Source organism: Chaetodon trifascialis, chromosome 8, assembly GCF_039877785.1.
Source record: "Chaetodon trifascialis isolate fChaTrf1 chromosome 8, fChaTrf1.hap1, whole genome shotgun sequence".
Classification (NCBI taxonomy): Eukaryota; Metazoa; Chordata; class Actinopteri; order Chaetodontiformes; family Chaetodontidae; genus Chaetodon; species Chaetodon trifascialis.
The window spans coordinates 22,023,072-22,044,722 of record NC_092063.1 but is presented as its reverse complement, the minus strand read 5'-3'; the positions used below and the strand labels follow the sequence as shown (position 1 = coordinate 22,044,722).

The window sequence follows — 21,651 nt, the reverse complement described above, 5'->3', positions numbered from 1 at the left end:
GCACTTCTAACTACACATCTCAAGACTTTTTTCATTTTCGAACTCGTAGTCTTCAGACCCAAATGATGCTGACTCAAGTAACATCACTCAAGGCAATTTTTCAGACTCCACACAGCTCGCTCTGGAGGCTTTACAATGCTTTTCCAAATATTTTTCAAGACCTGTAAACACACTTTGAGATGTAGAGTTCCCCTTTAAAATTCACCAGTATGGCCACAAATTTGAACTTTTCAACACTGAATGCAACAGATATGTCTTCTCTGTACCATTAATGTTTTAGGCTCGATATCTATGCCTGCTCTGAAGAGATGAACACCCTGAGGTTTGACTGCAGTGACGCATAATAATACATTTTTTTTTTTTTAATATTAATATATTTCAGGGTCACAAAAAAATGTCCTTATCTGGGTCAACAGCAGCAAAGTTCATCTGTACTGAAGCCCCACTTGTTCAGAACTCCTCTGAAACTACAGGCTGAATAATTCAAAGCAACTAGGAGGTGAGGAATAAGGCATTTCTTAAGAAAATAAAGAAATAACAAAAAAAGGAATAACAAACATTACATTTGCATACAGTACATGTCAGTGCCTTCGCATGAAATGAAAAACACTGTCACAGCATGTCTCCTGATGTAGAGGACCTGTCAGAAGGGTTCCTGGTTTCTACACCTGCAGCAGAAGAGTGAACAGCAGCAGAGATGCTTCATTGACATTTTTCTTTTGTACCTTGCTGCTTATCAGAGCTGCGTGCAGCATGAAGGGGATCACAATCATATCAGATGGCTGCTTTTGGCGCAATTGTCAGATTTTCTTTCAGTCCACCGACTCGCTGGAGTCAGCGGTTCAATAGGCTGTCCATTTGAGAGACGAGTCAATCACATCAATCACTGGCTTATTAGCTCCGTCTCAGCCAAACTCCTCCCTCAGCAGTTTCAGCACGTTGTCTGAGTACTCGTCTCTCGGTCGACCCATGCCGCTCAGATGGACGGGCTGGAGGTCGGGGTGAGGCGGGACGTAGGAGGACGGGCAGTGCAGCTCATTCAGAGTAAACCAGAAGGCATCCGGATCCACCTGGATTAAGTGGCGGAAAACGCTGCAGAGAGGAGTGAAAGATACATGTGAAGAGGATTAGCTCCGAGCTGTGTTTTGCTAAGGTGCATAATATCTATGTTTTTTGGAAAAACATGGTCCTGTAATCCACAGTGACAGGCTGATCACAACACAGCAGGTTCACCGGCTCTTCCGCGCAGTCCTACAGCTTGACTATAAGCTCATTAACTCAACACCGTTGTTTACCTTCAGGATGTTTGTATTACCTCCACCAATGAAAGCAGTGGGGGAATGTAACTACGTGCATTTACTCAAGTACTTTACCTGAGTGTTTCCATTTTGTGCTAGTTTATACTTCTGGAAGCCAGTATTGTACTTATTCTTCCACTACACTGATATGTTAACACTAATTCCTTTTGAAGATTCAGATTATTAATAGAAAATATAAATGACGATGTATTAAGCGACACAGCAGTTTCTAAAGTAGTTAAGATCAATGCATCACCAATTATAATTCAGTGATAGACATCATTGTGAAAGGAACCACTCTGTGTAATGAGCATTTTTACTCATGTTCACCATCCAGAGCCATATTTTCCAAAAGCATCTCAAAGCTAAAATGATGTTAAAATCCATTTTACAGTCTTTGTGAAGCTTGAGCATTGTTTCCAGACACTCTTTCAAACACTGACACTCTTTTCTTTATATTTATGGTGTGTATGTCGTTTCCCACATGCTGATATATGTGGCAGGTCTAATAAAGAATGATTTACTGAACAATCCCAAGTATAAACCTTACACTATGTGACATATGTATTTTTAATATACTGTATAGCACAGCTTGCAGACTGTTAAATAGTTAAATGTGTGTAAATGTAAGTCCTTTTATAGAAGCACTCTGGATTTCTAAGGTCAACCAACATCCATGGCTAGAAGTGAGGTCTGAAGCTCGGTGTGGTTGTGTGTTCTACTCTGAGCCCATCACACATGTCACAGTATGACAGGGGGGTCCTCCACAAGTCTGAGGTCTGTGGTTTAGCCAGAGTGCATTTTGCTGTTATGTCTTCATTCATCATGTCACATGGCTCTTAAAGTGAGCATAACAATACTGATGTTTCATTTGGTCTGTTCAGTTTGAATGTACGGCATATGGACTAATGCAGCTTTGAAAGTTAAAGTCAAAGGTCAAGGGTCATCGGTTAGGCATTGTGTCACCAATATCAGATGTTGTGAACTAAATTTATCTTTTTTATGTTTGAATTTTTGACAGTTTACAGTATTTAAGAGGACTTTCTAATGTGTCCATGCAGAAAAAAAGTAAAAAAAAAAAAAAAAAGTTATTTCACAGAAATTTACTGTATTATTTTTGTAAAGTATAAAGTTTTTGTTGTTTTTTCAACATTATGTTGCATACTGCAATCTTTCTTTTTTTTTACAATAAAACTTTAAATTTAATGTTAATGTAAAAAACCTGGCAGCAAAAGATGAAATTACAGTAAAAAAAACATTATGCTACAGAGAATTTTTGTTAAGATACAAATGTAGACATTCTTTGCATTTTACATCCCAAATGTTGTAGAATAAAAAGAAATTGTCTTCATAAAACATCTTCAAAATGTTTAACAAATGCATAAAAAAAAAGCTTCAACAGCTTAAGGCTTTTATTTTATGTGATTATCAATTCTCTAGTTTTACTTAAAGGATAGGTTCAGACTTTTTCCTACAGAACTCCATATGTACTGTACACTGAAAGAGTTCTTGGTCGCTGTAATCATTTCTCCCCTCCATACTGGCTGTGAAGAGATGACTACACTGTAAGAAATGAAGGACAGAGTCCAGTCTTTTTTACAGTTCAGCTGAAACTGAAGCCTGAGTTACATATTTCAAGGGTTAGGTTGTTTTTGTTTCCTGCCTCAGCTGTAATGAATGGCAGGTTTGTTGTCAGGACACAAGGCCGCTAATAAAAGGGACCCACGTGGTTACTCTAACTGAGACAGATGAAGCCTCACATCAGCTAAACTCTGGAATGTGTCTTTCCATGAAACAGGGACTGTGGTTTTAAATCTCACCTTTTGCAGAGTAGCTGCATTAAGAAGGGATCTCACCAGGGCAAGCATGGAACCATTAAAGCATCCAATAACCCTTTTAATGTACATATGACATTTAAGTAAAACTGAACTTGAGAAAAAATTCTCATTATGCAGAATAGCCCTTTCCATACTGTCTTACTGTTGTATTATTACTGATGCCTTAAAGGTATCACGTGGAGTTTTTAAATAATTCATTTTAATTGAGGGAGGAAATGCATTCCACGTGTTTATTAGGCCTTGAGGACAAACACAGTATTTCTTATTTTGAAACAGTGCATGTACACATGACTTTTGTTTCCGTTCTCCACCTTCAATATTTAGCGAGCTGAGGGCTCACCTTAGGCTGGCCTCTTGCAGTCTGATGGGTTGTCTACAGCTCAGGTATGGCAGGCTGGCCTCACAAACAGCATCCAGGTCTGCTTGACCTGAGAAAACCAAATATTATTAGAATATTAGTAACAGAACAATTTCAGTCATGTGGTTATTGTGGTTATCAAAACAAATAATGTATAATATGGATCAAGCCCAGAATACTAATGTAATGAAAAACTGAACCATATCAGGAACCAAGCTGCAAATGTCAATATCAACTTCACACACTGTTTCCTACAATCCACTCAAAATCAAAATCACATGTGATCACCAACGCTGGCATACAGCAGAGCTTGATAACATGGTAGATTGGACGGGGAGGAGGAAGAGGGATAAAAGAGGAGAAGAAGATGAAAGAGGAGGAAAAAAGAAAGAGATCATTTGTGGACTTTACCTTTTCTAACTCCTAATGAGCTGAGAGAAACTGCTGAGACGGCCGAGGAGAAATTTCACAGTAGGCTGTTTCCACCTCTCTGGAAAGCACACACTTCAACTCTTCCCCCTTTTGAAGAGTGGCTGTGTATGAGAAGGGCCACCTCTCCTTCCTCTAGCCTTCCCTTCATATATTTTCTTCACTTCCTGCAGTTTTATGTACACTGATGCACCTGCCTTCATTCTCTTTACACCCCTTCTTTAACTGCACCTTTCATAATCTTGCCAGCACCTGCTCCCTCCACCCACTTGACTTCTTGCCACTCTTTCATCTCCTCTTCCTATCTCTCGCACTTTCCCTCTCTCCATCTATCCCAGCAGACATTTAGCGATTCCCTAAGCTGCAAACTGGGCTGCCTTTCAAGCCTCATTTCAAAACACGTCTCTCTCCCTCTCTGCTTACTCTATTTGCCAATTCAACCCACACTCGGCTTGAACCAGGCCTGCTCGCTGTGTGTCAAGAATAAAAGCAGCAGTGCACATTTCAGAGTTAAATGGGATTATTTAGCAAACGCTTTTATCTCTTTTCTTCCTCCCTTTCTGGTGCTGCACTCATAGCCTGTAGTCTTTTGTGGAATCAAGGTGCTTGGTGGGAAGCAGAGAAGTGAGAAATACTTGAGAGGAGAGGGCCAGGTGCAGTTAAATTTTGTGGTAAATGAATAACAGGGTGAAATTGGAGCTGAAGCTAGCACTGGGGCTGAAATGCATTATTTGCTTCAGTCAATCTGTGTTTCTGTCTTTCTCTCTCTGTGACTGAGGCTTGGTAATTGGCTTGCTGCAGGCGTCCCAGAGGTAAGCTGTAGCCAAATCGGTATTCACACGAGTAAAGCAGCAGCCACTGACTGTTTCTCTCCTGCTCTTTCACATTCCCTCCATCTCCAACTCCAAATCCCTCTCGGTCTGATATGGAGGACAGCGTCAAGCACCGGCAAGGAAAAGCAAGCACAAGGATCTTAAAAGGACGGACGAGACCTTTTCTTTTAATGTAATGTGTGGATACGTGGCTTGTACATAAAACATTGGAAGGGTGGAAGTAATGTTGCTGCAGTTGCCTTTTTGTAGTCTCTAGTGGTCATGAATTGGGTGGAGGCTGCTTTTACACTCTTTAAAGCTGTGCTGTACTCGGCAACCTTTTGGTGTACGATACACCAAGACTGCCAAAATGCAAGAGTAGAAGAAAATGCTTTAGTAATAGCAATAATAAAACTGTATTCATATAACACTTTCCTTAACAACGTTACAATGTGCTTTACAAAAGCAAGGACAAGGGAATAAACAATAGAATGAACTGAGTGAGATCAAATTAATAGGAATAAAAACAGTATGAATAAAACCTGCATCAAACACTTCCAAAGGCTTTCACAAAAAGAAAAGTTTTAAGAAGAGATTTAAAAGAAGCCAGAGGCTTAGTGTGTCTGAGTTCAGAGGATTCCATAGTGTGGGGGCTCGAAGAGCAAAAGCCCCATCACCCTTGGTCACAAAGCGTGACCTGGGAGAAACCAGCAGGGGCTCCATCCTCAGATCTTAATGGTCGAGAGGGCACAAACCAGGTCAACAGATCAGATATGTATTCAGGAAAGAGGCTGTTTAAGGTCTTAAAAGTAAGAAATACATTTTTTTAACCAGATAGAGACTTATTCATCCCAATGAGAAATGTATAAACTGTCTCCAACACGACAGTGAGAGCGAGCAGCCTGTTCAGACAAAGCTGGACCAAACATGACAATAGATAAGAGACGGATCTAAGTGACTGTGAGTGTGGATTGATTGTTGGTGCCAGACAGGGTGGTTTGAGTATCTCAGAAACTGCTGAAATCTTGGAGTTTTCACACACAACAGTGAACAGAGTTTAGAGAGACTAGTGTGAAAAATGAAACCATTGTGTGAGCGGCAGCTCTGTGGGCAAAGACGCCTTGTTAATGAGAGAGAGTCAGAGGAGGATGGCCAGACAGGGTCAAGCTGTCAGGAGAGCAACAACCCCGCATGCAGCCTCTCTGAACGCACACCTGTAACCTTGAAGTGGACAGAATACAGCAGCAGAGGACCACAAACATTTGTCACGCCGCGTCATCTGCCAAATGCTAAACATCAGGCACACACTGCTGCGGCACACACTACCTGTGGTAGTGTTCATATGTTTGAACTTTATGCACCATTTCCATTAAGGGGACCTGCGATTGAAACATCTAAAGCCACTGCCTCATCCAGCTAAGACAAGTTAAAATGTCTCTGCTCAGTTTTGGTGTTATGTGGTGGCCTGGTTACACTTATCTCACCTCATAATGCTGCCCAACATGCATCGTCCCCTACAGCAGCGTTCAACACAGGAAGGAAAACAGTGGAAATTCATCCGAGTCCTCTGCTACATGTGCAATTAATGCTTTAATTTAATCAAATGGGATTCTCACACAGAGAATTTATTTTCTTCAGTGATATGACACTGAAGTCACTCACATGACACTCTTCAGTGACACTTGGTGAGAGCACACTTTCACTCCTTTACTCACACATGCTTTAAATAAAGAGGGTGAGGCACAAACAAACACAGCATGTTGCAGCTGCATCATGACTGATAATGATGATTTTTACTATGAGTGACACTTTCATTGTATAGTGACATTATTTGTGCTTCAAAAGAAATTCTTTGCATTTATGCATTTGGGAATATATTATTTTCATTATGACTTCTAGAGTAAAATACCATTTAAAAGGCAATAAGGCAGAGCACGCTACACATTAAGGTGCTGAGAAACTGTGCAGCTCTTGATGTTGGAGAAACCAGACACCACCAGACAGACAGAGGAAGGACATCCTGACAGACTTGCAGAGAGGAAGATAAAGACAGACAAAAACATTGAGGAATTTCTCAAAAGGTCCAATAAGGAAACCAAACCAACTCAGAATAGTTCTGCGGTCTATTCCACTAACTAATACATCGTGTGCAGTTAATTGACAATGATATAATTTGTCTTAATATGACTTCACAATTTGACACAATTCGAGTTTTTTCCATCAGGGTTGACTGTTGCGTACTTTTGCTGTCGGTGACAAGAACGAGGGTGAAACTTGACGTAGTGGGAGGTAACCACAGCGACATGACGACGCCCCTGTCAATCAATGTGGAAAATCTGGTCCGGCATATCAAACTATCATTATATTCCAAATGGTGTAACTGTGGGTACAGAGCTAGTTTATGTTTTCTCTCTAGTGGAGACCTGAGAGGAAAAAAAAACAAAAACAGGCAAACAAGGGTAGAAATGCAGGAATTGATCACACAGCCAGAGCTGCTGCTCCCACCGAGCTGACTGAGGCTACAACTAAGACATCAAATACAGGGGGTTTGTTAGTGAGTACAGATTTCAGGGAGTAAAAGTAAATTATTTCTTTGCAGGTTCTTGACTCACTAATCATTTGGTATGTTGTTAATATATTCAGTATATGCTTCGGCTCAGTTTGTTTGTCGGTCCTGATGTTCATGAGTGCTGGTGGAAGGGTGCAGCACGGGCCAAGGACGAAGACATTCAATTTTGGAGAACATCAGAAATCACAAGTTATTTCTCACTTCACCACAACTGTAACAATGCTTTGTTCTCAAGCTAAGCTCTGACTATGGAAATGTCAAAACACACATATCTCGCAACTGCAATTACTAAATGGTTTGTGTGAACAGAGGTCCTGTATGGAAGGTATAACAGATGATGTTGGTGGGTGTTAACATGGCGTCATTCTGTTGTTTGATATATTGATATATCTGTCATTATATTTCTGGAATGTTTTCTGATTTCCACACCGTGTAGCAGCTATTCCATTATATGTATTATATGAAGTTACTAAATCATACTGGTTTGTGTAAAAAGGTTTTTATCTATATGCAAATCAACTGACTCAAGTAAAGCTTTCTCCCACGTGAACACAGTTTTCCGTAGCATCTGTTAGATAACAAGCTATCATGTTCATGATGCTATTTCTGTCTAAATATTGGATATTTGTACATATGTTCATGGTCATTAAGTGTTCTGGTTTTCACAAATGCATATCAAGTATGTAAAATAGATCTTTAAAAGTACATAATAAATGCACAGCCGACAGGATGAAGCTTCAGCTCGGTATAAACACATTGTCACATTGTATTAGTTTAAAGACACATTCAGACACATATAGTGGCTGTACTTGCAGATTTGCATATCATAGAGGAGTGGAGCATTAGCCTTGGTGGAGGTCCGCACTCTGAGTGCCCTTCTAGTTGTTGAATGTTTTGAACTCTCACAATAAGTCTTAAATTGAAATAGCTGCTGCAAGACTGCCACGTTGCTATGGTTACACAACCTTTCAGGTACAGTAAGTGTGTGTACTTAAAACAGTGATTTGGCTTAAACGCGCTCTTGTTTCAGATGTGGAGCGGTACTACAGAGGAATGTGCCGCTCAATCTGACTTCATCGGACCAAACTATTAATGGAGATGGGTGCAGATGGCTTCTCTGCTGGTGCACTTGATGGCTTTTCTCACCTTTTCTTTGAACCTCACTTTGAGGCTCGTAGAGTGAAAATCCTGCCACTGACTGAAGAACACTCTGCGGTGAACAGCTGGAGTGCAAAGGCTTACCGCCACCACTCCTGCCCGCCCAGATCAGTATTTATTCCAGAAACAGTTCTCCTGCCACCAATACTCGCATGTAACACCAAATCCCACCTCTTCCTCACCGCTGCTTGTTAAACCGACCCAGCTAACACCCACCGTGAGCCCAAAGCACACACCTGCAACCATATAGACACTGACACTGACACAGGACAATCCAACATCACTACAGTGCAACATTACACAGTGCTATGCAGTGTGCATCTCGCATGAACTACAACAATGTTAAGGGCTACGGGACTGATGGCAGTGTCTGAATATTTATCAGCCTCCATTTCTCTGTACCTGTCTCTGTATACTGTACTGATGACATAATACTCTCCATGCAACAAAGAGCAGACAGAGCATAAACCCCTGAGCTGCTGTTTACACTATAAACAGCATTTTTCATTTCAAATTTCTCTAAGAATCTCAATTTCCAACATTTTTCCCCAATCACGCCTAATCTGGAATTCCCCATGGACTGCAGACCTGTCACTGCTAACTCTGCTGGTGGCACTGCAGACAGCCATGCTACCTCTGTGACACCAGCCGCTAACTCTTCATCCATCCGTGATGAGCCTCAGCAGCAGGGTGGAATATGTGTGAGCTTCCTGTGCAGGTGACCAGACGGGAGACACCACTACGAAATCAAATCCCAGGTCTTTACGCAAACTTAATGTCTGTGCCACTCCCCCCTAAAATCTACATTGTTATCCAGATTTTTTTTAAAGCAGTATTCTCTATGCACTGATTTATCGCTGCTTCAACCACACCAACCGGTTCTTGCACACTCGCTGTCCTTGGGATGTAGAAGTGATTATGATTACCACTTAATGAATGAAAAGAGCGTTTTGCCCGTAATTTTTCCTGCTGATTGCAACCATCACTTCTTACTGTAGGTGAAGAGCTTGTTATTTTCAGCACGTCATTTGAAAAACCACTTATCCACTCAAACCTGCATACATAAGTAAAGACACCAAAATAGAGGTGAGAAGAAGCCCCACACCGCATTAACATTCTCGTGCTTCTGTTATGAGTACTGCGCTTCGCCTGAAGTGTTTGGCAGTGCTGGAAAATTGGAGCAATCGGAACCCGGAGCGCTCGCAACAGAACGTCACTGCTTAATGAACATAATGGTTGATGAAAAATTAGACAAGCAGCTCATAATTACATCATTGGTAACACACTGGCACTGAGCCCCCAGACCACGTTGGATGAACATTTCCAGTTATGATACTGAAGCTATGCCAAGCACTAAATACACAACTCTGAAAAACAATGCATTTCCGAGCTAATCAGTTAAACGTCCTCTTCTCTTGATTTGATGACTGCTGTGCAGATTCAGCAGCGTCTCCTGCTTCACTGTGGTGAGATGGTGTTTGAGGGAGAACAGCTGTTGTTGTGCCCCGTCCCAAATACGAGAGATTGACATGCAACAAAAATAAACTTTTATGTAACGGTATTGGAAAGTGGATGCACTGCCTCTGAAGTTTTCACAATCCAATTTTCAAGAAGCAACACTGGATCATATATTCATAATAAAACAGAGCAGGAGAATAAGGTGCATGTTACTGTCTAGTTTGCACTGTTATACAAGAGTGCCATCTGGTGGTGAAAAATGTCAAACGTCAGACAGAAGGCCAGTTAATTACAGACAGCCCGTCAAACTGTGGACACGGCTTTTGTCCCCAGATGGAAATCGCAAAACAACTGATTTTTGGGTCAAAGGTTAAAGTTTGAGTAAGGGCTAGGATTAGGGTAAGTCTCCAAGAGGAATAAAAGGTGATAGTATTGTGATGTCCAGTGCAAAGTTCAAAAGCCAGCACCTGTGATGATATGGGGGTGTGTTAATGCACGGTTAACTCACACATCTGTGCTGTGCTGAAAGGTGCATACAGGTTTAGAACAACATATGTTCACACCCGGACTAGATCTTTTTCGGGGATGTCCCTGCTTATTCCAGCAGCACAATGCCAAGCCACATTCTGCATGAGCTACAACAGCGCGGTTTCATCGTAGAAGAGTGCGGGTAGTAGACTGACCTGCCTGCAGTCCAGACCTGACTCTTATTGAAAATGTTTGCCGCATTAAGAACCACAGTGCGACAAGAGACCACGGACTGTTGAGGAACTTGAAGTCGCATATCAAGCAAGAACGGGAAAGAATAAATGCTAACTGAGTGCTGTTCAAAGAAAAGCTGGTGGAACACAGTGGTGAACATGCCCCCGTCCCCACTTTTTTGGAACATATTGCAGGCATCAAATTCAGAATGACTGTACATTCACAAAAAAGTTTAACAGTTTGAATATTAAATATCTTGTCGTTTGATTGTATTCAATGGAAAATAGGGCGGAAATGATTTGCAAATCATTGCATTCTACTTCCAACTTCCAACTTTTTTGAAATGAGGGTTGTATAAGTTGTGTCTTGGGAAACCTGTGTGTGTGTGTTTCTATTCTCTTACCCAGGTCCAGCCTCTGGCACAGTGACCCCAGCCCCTGCAGCACAGCCAGCTGCAGTTTGTAGGCCAGGGTGTGTGTGTAGACGGGTCCGGCCTTGGCGCTGATCGGAGCCTGCCGTGCCAGTGAGGAGCTCAGCTTGGGCAGAATCTCTTTAGAAACTCTCCTCCTCAGGAAGTCACCACATGTCTCACCCAGCGTACACAGCACCTGGCAGACAGACTCAGCATGTAACGCACAGAAGCAGCAAGTTGTCGAAAGTGATAAAAGGTCCCTGTGGTTTGTGTTTCATTCAAAAATCAGACAAATGAAGCTGTATTATGCCCTGGATGAGCTAGCGCATTTATACAAGCTTCCATATTGCTGACGGCCATAGCACAGTGTTCCAGCAATACTGCTGAGTGACTACATGTACAAGTCGGTATGTCTGATTTTCATCAGGAATTCATAAGGGAAAGTATGAAAAAAGAAGACCTAAAAATAGTCCAACTGAAGATTTGACAAGTTTTGACATGTGCTCTCATTTAGAGTGACATCTAGAATCAACTGACACATGTACTCTAAGAAATGATCAGAAACAAGTGTGATCTCCATTCATCAGGGAGCAACTTTTTCATCTTCTCTGATTCCTTGAAATAGCTTATTTTGATTGATTCAGTAGGCACATTTCAGTATTACAAGCCTGCACAACTGATGTCATACAAAATCAGATCTGTTCCGCTGCCACACGCAACGACATCAAGTCATTTGATTCTGATAATGTAATGAAACATTAAACTAAGCAACTATTAAAAATGCTTTTTTGTGACTATTTTCACAATGTCCAGCTGCAGATGTTACTACATGATCCACCAACACATTACATGAACAATGTTCTTAAAGACTTCCAGGAAAAGACTTATTTTACGTACTCTGAAGGCTCTGAGGACTGCTAAAGGGTCATCAGCTGTGAGTCTCTGGAGGAGGGCGGGCCAGCAGCGATGGGCCATAGGCAGCATTTCATTTTCCTTCTCACTCAGTACACACACACACAGCTCCAGCACGTCCAGTACCTTCAGACAAAGATATGCAGCACATCCACTGATATACACCTTTTGAATATAGAGTGTAACAGCACATACAATAGGTAGGTCCAGGTAGCTTTTGGCTGATGTAAAACAACCTCTGTCAGTCATACTGGAGGACCACAGCTCCTGAGTGACACTGTGATACTTCCTAATAGCACAACATGTTTCAGCAGAGCTGTACAGAGGGGTTCATTTCTGTTTAGTTACACACTACAAAGCGATTGATTCATCACTGACACAACATCATCTCAGCTTTTGGGCTCTCTAGTGAAGTGGCTCTGGGGATGGCAATGTCAGTCTGCTATTCAGTCCACCACTTTGATCCTGTGACTCCTCCAGCAGCACCCTCATCAGGTTTTGAGAGAAATTTCTTGGAAACTGTTGAATGGATTGCCATGAAATTTGGTGCCAACATTCATGTCCCCTACAAGATGAATTGTTAGAAGTTTGGCGTTTCTTTCACTTTTCATCTAATGCCATCATCAGGCCAGTAATATGTCCATTACTGTATTTAATATATATACTATATATATACTGTATTTATGACCAAATGCCAGCAAACCAATGACATTCCCATCAGCCTCAGCTGCACTTTGTGTAGATGTTAGCACATTAACATGCTAAACTAAAATGGTGAACATGCTAAATTACAATCAGCATGTTAGCATTGTCATCATGTTAGCATTTAGCTCAAAGCACCGCTGTGCCACAGTGCAGCCTCATGGAGGCGCTAGCATGGCTGTGGACTCTTTTCTTGTGCAATGTCAACTTCCATCCATCCATCCATTTTCTATACCGCCCATCCCTTTCGGGATTGAGAGGGGGCTGGAGCCTATCCCAGCTGTCAACGGGCGAGAGGCGGGGTACACCCTGGACCGGTCGCCAGTCGATCACAGGACAACACACAAGACAAACAACCATTCACACTCACACTCACACCTAGGGGTAATTTTAGCGACACCAATTAACCTAATGAGCATGTTTTTGGTCTGTGGGAGGAAGCCGGAGTACCCGGGGAGAACCCACGCATGCACGGAAAGAACATGCAAACTTCACACAGAAAGGCCCGACCCGAGGATCAACCGGCAACCTCCTTGCTGTGAGGCACGTGCACTACCTGCTGTGCCACCGTGCAGCCCCGCAATGTCAACTTGTTATCTACATATAATGTGGTTTTTTAACCATTTAACAAATATGGAACTGGCTGCATAAAGACAGACTCTCTCCTCAGCTTTTACGCTTTCTATCTAAAAAAGTTGTATTTCGCTGGTAAGAACTCATAATGAGCTATTCTTTTTTATTATTTCTCATTCAACAACCACATTAGCAAACTATAAGTAGAGTTAGGTTTCCTCTTGTTGTCATCAGGTTATCAACTCTTATGGTATGTAATGGAGCATAGAGCTCAGAGTTGAGGTGTCTGACTCACATTAGATGAGTCTGCAAAGCTATGACTGACCAAAAATTACAGACCTGGCTTGTCTCTGTGCTCTACATGGTACTTTGTGGAGAAGGATGAGACAGTGCTAGCTAACTCCAGTGTGTTGCACTTAACAGATGTTTCTATAGCGATACTTTCCCAACACAACAGTCAGTTCTCTAGTGAATCTTCACGACAGTATCATGTGTCCTCACCAGTATTATCACACTCATCAGACTGCAGACAGTACCTTACCTTGAGTCGGAGCCTGAGACTGGGGTCAGACATCAGATGAATGCAGCGCTCCATAACATCTTTAGTGATTCTGAGGTGGGAGGGAAGCTCTTCTTTCACATCAGGACCATCAAGATCTTCAAGATCCTCACATTCCACGGGAGGAGGGATTTCTGGAAATACAGTGATGGTCAGATGGATGATGTGTGAAATGCTACAATGAAATGTCATTTCCTGTTTTGTCCTCATACAGACACCGACTGTAGTACCTAAGTCTTCGGTGTCGTCCTCCTCTATTCCAATGCCCTCTGCCAGCTCTTTCTGCTTGCGATGATCGAGCAGGAATTGGCGGATATTGAGGACTTCTTTGTGTGTGGAGGTCTGCTTGGGACTGGCAGACTTGCTGGACCTTTCACAACTGGAGGGAAACCACCTCGCTAAAGGAAAAAGAATAAAAACAGGTTAGATTAGTAACACAGCAAGGTGTGTGATACAAAAGTGGTAATAGACAAGACCCTTTGCTTCTTTTTCCCCATCCTTGAGGTTATAGCGGTTCTTCTCAGAGTTAACCTGCCAATCATTCACTGTTTCAGATCTATAACATCCATAATGTCAAACTGGGTGTCACCTAGTTCAAAATTAGTGAACTTTTAGTGGTCACCTAATTCCTCTACCCTGGCATTTTATCATGAACATTCATGGCATTTAAATCTGACCACATTCATGCCAAAAACAAACAACTAGTCTGTATTTCCAATAAATAATTCTATCCTTGTGCAGGTGAAAAATCCTCAGAAATAAATTTAAACCTGTGATTTATTCATACATGTTTTGAGCATAACTGAGCTAAATGCTTCAGCAGACAGTGGTAGAGAGTGGGATGGTATGGCCCAGTATGGTATAGGTATGGTAGACTCACATAAGAAATACACTAATTTTGTCCCTAACCCGTTTCCACTCTCACCATATGCGACAAACAAGTTCACGTCACTTTTGAAATCTTACCCAGTGCCTTCATGAGCGCGTGCAGCACAGAGCAGAAAAGAGCAGCTGTGTGGTCGTAGCTGAGATCCAGAGCCATCAGCACATCCTGAACGATGTCTCCAACCAGAGGCAGCAGGCTGCGGTCGGAGTGAGTTAACATCACTGTCAAAACCCGTGGAGCCTGGCCAACAAGACGACAATATGATGAAATACATGTTCAGGGCCCAGCAAACCCACATAAACCCACTCACAGTATGGCTTTACATTAGGCTAGACTCAACTTTAACACTAATGACTCGTGACCTCACTTGGAGGTATCTTAGAAAAAAACGTGTGGAGTTAATCAACTCTTCATTTTCCTGACAACAGATATAATCTGTGTCAGTCTGACAGCGGCTAATCACACTGCTTTGACGGTGCAGACCAGTGGAAAGACAACAGATGACACTGAGTTTAGTACATGAGGATGTAAACTCCAATGCGGACATTTTTTTAGGTTTACCATACTAATTATTACTCTATTATGCCACTTTATTTATTTGTAGTGCTGAAATGATTGATATAGAGGAAATGGTCTGGAATACTGATAGTTGATAATTGCAAACTGAATATTTTTGTGTTTTTGTCGAACAAAACAAACAATCTGAAAATGCTGCTTTTGATGCTGAGAACTTAAGATGGCAGTTTTTCACCATTGTCTGTCATTCTATCGGCCAAATGATTAATCAGTTAGACAAAAAAGATACTGATAATGATACTGATAATGAGCATAATTGTTATTCATTCACTCTATACTGCCTCAAACGCATGAATTCCTCTTCGTGCACACAGCACTTGTTTTCTGAAATTCTGCTGAACAAATGTTGACTGTTTCCTTCGTTCTTATTCATCCTGCTTCTCCAGCGCTACTGTGCATTACTGTGCACTCTATCAACATGCCAAGCTGTGTCAGCTGTGTTTTACCTGTGGATGCTGGCTGAGCCTCTGCAGGTTAAGTGATACGTCATTCAGCAGGTAGTCTGAGTTCTCATTGATCAGCTCCTTCAGGGAGGTGTAGCCACAGGCCTTACTGATGTCCCACATAGAGGCCAGCGCTGCCTGGCTGACGAGCAGCGTCTCCTCCCCAGCTTTCTCCATCACGGGGTACAGCGATGTCATCAACAAGGGACGGAAGTCACGCCCCAGGGCCTGGGCAAAGCAGGCGACGCCCTCGAGTTGGATACACAGCTGCCAGATGTTGCTATTGAGCTGGTGGATTGTGGGGGCGGACGATGAGGCTGACAAGGAGCCCGCTGAAGACGGAATGACTTGGAGAGAGTTTGCAGTAGTGTTGCTGGCATTGCTGTTGGATATGGAGAGGAGTCTGGATGGGCTGAGCAGCTACAGAGGAGACAAAAGACAAACTGGGTCATTGACATAGACATAAAGACATAAAAAGGTCAATACTGTATGAAGATGACAAGACTGTCTGTATGGTTAAACTGCTACTGCAACGGAATAATTTCCCAAATTGGGATCAATAAAGTAAGAGTCTAAGTCTAAAACACGAGCAGACAGCTGGGGCGCATTTTGTTTTCATGAAGAGAAAAACAACAATGTTGTGGAGAAGAGCAGAAGAAGCAGTTGCACTGTGGGTTCCAATCTACTTCCTTTTTCAGCCGGTAGACCTGCACCAAGTCTAATTTCAGTGAATGTCTCCTCAGACAGGTCTACAGACTGAGACACAGATTTATGTTGATGATTTTACAGGGGAATGGTCTCTGAGCGCTCCCACTGTAAGTCAAAGTTCAGTTTAGAGGATAACGTTTCCCGGGTGAGGAATTAAGCAGCAAGGAGAATATTTCTTCCAAGAACCTTAAAGGAACCCTGTGGAGGTTTTGATCACCAGCAGCGCTGTGGAGCAATGTCTTTGAGAGTGCGTTCCTGTTTTGTTAACATCTCCCGCACACACATGAAGACGCAACGCACTTCACAGTTAATACAAAACTCGACAGGGTACCTTTAAAAAGACACACCAGATGGCTGTATCAAAGCAGCATCACCAACAACATCAGCTGAAATCAATACATCACTTCACACCAACGGCTGCTCAAGACCCCAACTCATAAGAGACTGTTTGTCTGAGCTTGCTGTCAACAATGATTGTAGCTCACATCAGTCATCAGTAACTGGCTGCTACCCTGCTGTGTCAGTACAGTTAAAACAGTGGCTGTGCTAACTGTGCACTGTCAGCACTGATGTCCACAAATACAGCCTGCAGTTTCCACTGTGTTCGTATTTGTCCCTTATTCCATTTCTGAATGTGACTAATTTGACTTGAGGGAGGACCTCACCGCAGTCTTTACCTTCTCTGTCTATTTCTGTGTCTAGAATGCTTTTCATGTGGTGCCGTTCCTCCACAGGCACACATTTTAGCTGACAAAGACAAAAGTGCAAGTTTATCTACAAACTAACACAGTGCTGCCAGTGTTTTCAGGCCTCCGAGGCCCTGAGATATTTTCTCTGCCTGTCAGCTCGATAATCCAGCCTTGAAACTTTAGAGCAGATACTTGAAACCCTGGAGCAACTTCCCCCTCTGCTCAGTCTGTTCAGGCATAAGAGTGCACAGCGATCAGTCCAAGGCCATATTGTGAGCAAAGTGTGGATACGTTTCTGAGTACGGCCTGGAGTGCTTTGTTTGGAGTGAAGTGATGTGACCACGCTCACATTCAAATGCAGAGAGAGATGTGTGGCAGCACAGCAGTCTAATGTCACACTTGATTAGAAAAGATTCATAGAATACGAAATGTGAAATTCAAAGACATCACTTCCTCCTCCAGTTATCATTCCTCTTTACTACACCTGACCAACAAAACCAACGAAGGCAATAGCCAATCAGCCCCTCAGCTGATGGCTGCAGCTTCATACTCAGCATGCATCCATGAGAGTGCTATCAGTGTTAAATAAATGAATCAATGACACCATCCTCACCTGCTGGTCCTGTCGGTCTCTCTCTGTCTCCTCGCTGACAGTAATCAAGTGCCAGTTCTGCAGACTGGTGTATTCCTCCATGATAGACACCACTGCCTCTTTAAGGTCCTCCTGGGAGGCAGAGTGTCCCCGGACTTGACTCTCCAAACCTTGACCTTCTGCTAGTACAGCTATGCCTGCAGCACCCCTGACGATCTCGTTTAGCACCATGGCAGCCTGCTTCCTGTACACTGAAGACTGTTGGTACAGATCCAAGAAGTGGTCTGTCAGCAGATAAAGGTTGCCATAATAACCTAAAGATAGGAAGAGGGAAAGTTACTTGTTATATTTTTGAAGAGGAGGAGAGCTGTCAAACAAAATGTCAAACTTAAACATACAGGCATACAATGCAGCCAGCTTTAATCCATGAGGTGTAAGCCTTCAAAAACTGGCATTAGTCCAACTTTAATATTTATAACTTCTTTATATTCCTTTTCAATAACTCTGACACAGACGTAAAGTGCTGTCATGTATCCAGAAGGATAAGAAATGGACTGCAGACTGTTGAGATACAGCCTATCCCTGAAGTTCATATCAAACATCTGTCATACCGAGTGCTCGACAGATCTCCATAAGCAAGCAGAAGATCTTCTCATCTGTGAAGTAGAGAAAATGCTTCCTCTGTACGTGAGCACTGTCAGAATGGTGAGAGCCTGAGCTCGTCTCTATGTTAGCAGAGTAACTCCTTTCTTCCACGATGCGAACATCCATCACATCCAGCTCCAGCACCTGTAAAGGCACACAGAAGGGTCTGTTGGGTGTCATAGTAGACTAAAAAGCAGGCAAAGTCTGACTCCATCATTAACGATGATCATGAGGGCATGTTTTACCCAATCATAAGAAGTATAATCTGATACAATGGCAGCTAACACTACCTGCATCAAGGCTTTGGAAATCCTCTCCAGGTGTGCAGCTGAGTTTAGCACCACAGAGACGTGTGGCCCCAGGACCTTTAAGTAACCCAGAAACACATTGAGGACAAACAGCTTCTTCTGGTCATCAGAGGTCCTCATCAGTCTGGGCATGGATGTGGCCAAAGAGTGGAGATTCTCTGAAAGCACGTCAGTGAAGGTCTGAGCACTGCTGCTGCTGCTGTGATTCCTCTGTGATACCTCTCTGAGAGCGACCTCACACCTGCAGGGGAGAAAAGGACCGGAGAGACGGTTCATTAGACATCTTGTTATCAAGCGGTCTGGGCTTTAGTCTTTCTCCTCCCTAATATGTCAATCAAATCACACCTCTTTCTGATTCTGGGCTCCTCATCGTTGACTGCTCCCACCAGAGCTTCCAGTAGCAGTCCCACACACTCTCCCAGCGTCTGGCTGCACCTGGCCAGCAGGTGGACATCCAGCTCCACCATCTCTAGTCTAACCCTCCAGTGCTGATGAGCCGAGGTGCAGGAGATGATCTTCTTCAGGAGCACAGACAGTTTCTCCACGGTGCTCTTCACCCAGTCCTGTGTCCGACGGACCACCAGCTGTCCGATTCTCCCCAGGTCCGCAGAGGGACTCTTCCAAGGCTCACTCATCTGAAGCTGGACGTCTTCCATGACAAGCCCCACAGTCCTGGACCAAACCTGAAAGACAGTGCAAAAGCACAGAAAGTGACAATGGTTTGATACCACTGCAGTTAGAATACCTTGTTTTCATTTGGTCAAACAAATTAAACTTAACCAATTAAAATTAGGCCGTGGACATTTATTTAGTTGATACGTTACTTTATGTAAAATAAGGACACTGCAAGCAGAGTATAGATGTAATTAGGCAATGGAGACAATACATGTTAAATACATGTTAATTTGAGTTCTGCCATTATGTCTCATTTGTTATTATTATTATGAAATTGTTATATTTTATCAAGACGCAAAAAAGCAACAACATGATATCAGCATCAGATATCGGCCATCGACCGCCCTGCTCTCCAAATATTGACATCACGCATTGAAAAAAAAACATATGAGTCGACCACTAATATGCAGTATATTCTAATATACAGTGCAATGATCAACAGAACATTAACCGAATCTTTTATGCATCAATAGTTTAAGGCATTCATAACACTAAAAGTCCAAACATTCACTTGTCCTAGCTTATTAAATTTGGGGTCTTGGTACTTTTCTCTGTTTACATTAAAATGAATACGTGTTGGACTGTGGGTTCAGACAAAACAAACTATTTGAAGACCGTACTTTGGGTCCCAGCAACTTACGATAGGCATTTTTCATTTCCTAATAATTTATACCCTCACCTGTCAAATAAAATGATTAAATAAATTAAATAAGACATTTTCTACTTGGGGGTTCACTTGAACTAAAATTTGATTAGACATCAAAATAACTGCACATTAATTTTCAGACAGACTACTTGTTGCAACTCTAAAAATAATCCTTCAATTCAACATACATATTCTAATACAGGACTGAATAGCTCAGAAACACAATGAATAGCTGTAACAGCAAACACAGAGATGTGGTACCTTGATGGCTCTGACTGTGACTGCATGGCCTTGTCTCAGATCTCCTGTGATGATCCTGGCTCCAGCTGTAGTGATCCCAGGTAAGAATGAAGCCATGGTGCTGCCTAAAGCGTGTCTCTGCTCTGAGGATGGGACCACGTGTTCCTGAGTGCAGTCACACTGCAGAGTCAAAGCCTGGAGGCACTTCAGCGCTGCTGCCTGTATATCCCGAGATTTCGCCTTCTCTCCTAAAGCCAACAGCAGTGATATGGCAGCTCCGAGTCCGGGCAGCATGACGGGTTCAAACAGTTTGAAGACTATGTCACCATAGGCAGAATGAAGCAGTGCGTCCAGGCACCTCAGCACGGCCGATTTCAGCTCCTCTGATGTATCTGCAGGTTTCCCAGGATCGGTTGGAGAGCACAGGCAGAGGCAAAGCTCTGAGAGGAGGCCATGGAGAGTCTCCCAGCTCTGGACACAAGTATTCTCCAGGACGTGGCTCATGGCCTCAGCCACAGCTTGCACCAGTTTGTCCTTCTTTGGTCCGGGGACTTTAAGGACAAAGCGAAGAGGGAAGAGGACGTACTCTTGGAGCTGCTGCAGTGTGGCATCATTGACTTCTTTCAACTGGGCGCTCAGTGTCTCCACATTGGTCACAGTTGGCTCTCGGGTGAGCAGGACGCAGGCCGGGCGCAGATACGCAAAGGCGATCTTTGGATCACTGATCTGATCCATGGTCGGAGGCATGACAGCAGGGGTCACTTTCATGAGAGAGGACAGAAAGAGAAACGGGAGATGTGAGAATAGGACAAAGAAAACACATGACTTCTCAAACACTGTAGGCAGAAACTGAACTGAATGTGTTCTTATACTTTATGTGTTACCTTTGTGAATAAATCTGTAATGGTCACCTTCCATGTTGACTGGTGACATAACTCACACTGACAATATCTGAATGTTTCCACTCTCCTCTGTGGACTTGGCTCTACCCTCTGGCCCTTACTTACTAATGAGGTTCAGTTGAAGGAGGAAATCCATGTTAATTTACTACTGACATTACTGACATTCTGGATTCAGATGTTGACTAACCAGTATTAAGTTAGCTATTCTATATGCAATGCTGTTTTGCCCACTGTGACAAAGTTCAAACTTTATTCAAGTTAAGAAACAGAGACAAAACAACATCATGTCTATGCAGTGACAGCAGAACATCTAGAGCACGGATGTCGTCTATCTGTGAGCTGACAGCATCCAGCATGCTGCTGAAGCTGCGCTGCGGAACTCGCGACAGCAAGCAGGTAACGCTAGCCTACCTTCACATTAGCAGGGTGAAGTAGACGCGCTGACGGCAGCAGTACATACATAGAAGAGGTTTTAGCATACACAGAAAACTTGTAACATCACACACTAATGTAGTTGCTGGATTGTGGCTACAGGTGACGTCATAAATCTGCGTCGACGAC

General features: G+C 42.9%; 1 protein-coding gene across 1 annotated transcript; it reads right to left on the bottom strand.

The window, feature by feature from the left end:
• Positions 1-364: 364 nt before the first annotated feature.
• Positions 365-21,640, bottom strand: tti1 (TELO2 interacting protein 1). The gene is made up of 14 exons (XM_070968729.1): positions 21,502-21,640; positions 20,210-20,949; positions 18,973-19,310; positions 18,610-18,868; positions 18,286-18,463; positions 17,696-17,988; positions 15,689-16,105; positions 14,747-14,906; positions 14,011-14,178; positions 13,763-13,914; positions 11,932-12,072; positions 11,026-11,230; positions 3,477-3,564; positions 365-1,092 (listed from the first exon to the last, which is right to left on the bottom strand). The coding sequence occupies exons 2-14, from the start codon at positions 20,933-20,935 to the stop codon at positions 906-908; spliced, it is 3,312 nt and encodes a 1,103-aa protein (XP_070824830.1). The 5' UTR covers positions 20,936-20,949; positions 21,502-21,640; the 3' UTR covers positions 365-905.
• Between the last annotated feature and the right edge of the window lie 11 nt (positions 21,641-21,651).

Coding starts and splice junctions, on each gene's coding strand:
- tti1 (XM_070968729.1), bottom strand. CDS start 20,935: ATGCCTCCGACCATGGATCAGATCAGTGATCCAAAGATCGCCTTTGCG. Junction 18,464..18,609: donor TTTCCAAAGCCTTGATGCAG/GTAGTGTTAGCT, acceptor GTGCCTTTACAG/GTGCTGGAGCTGGATGTGAT. Junction 16,106..17,695: donor GAGACCGACAGGACCAGCAG/GTGAGGATGGTG, acceptor TCTCCTCTGTAG/CTGCTCAGCCCATCCAGACT.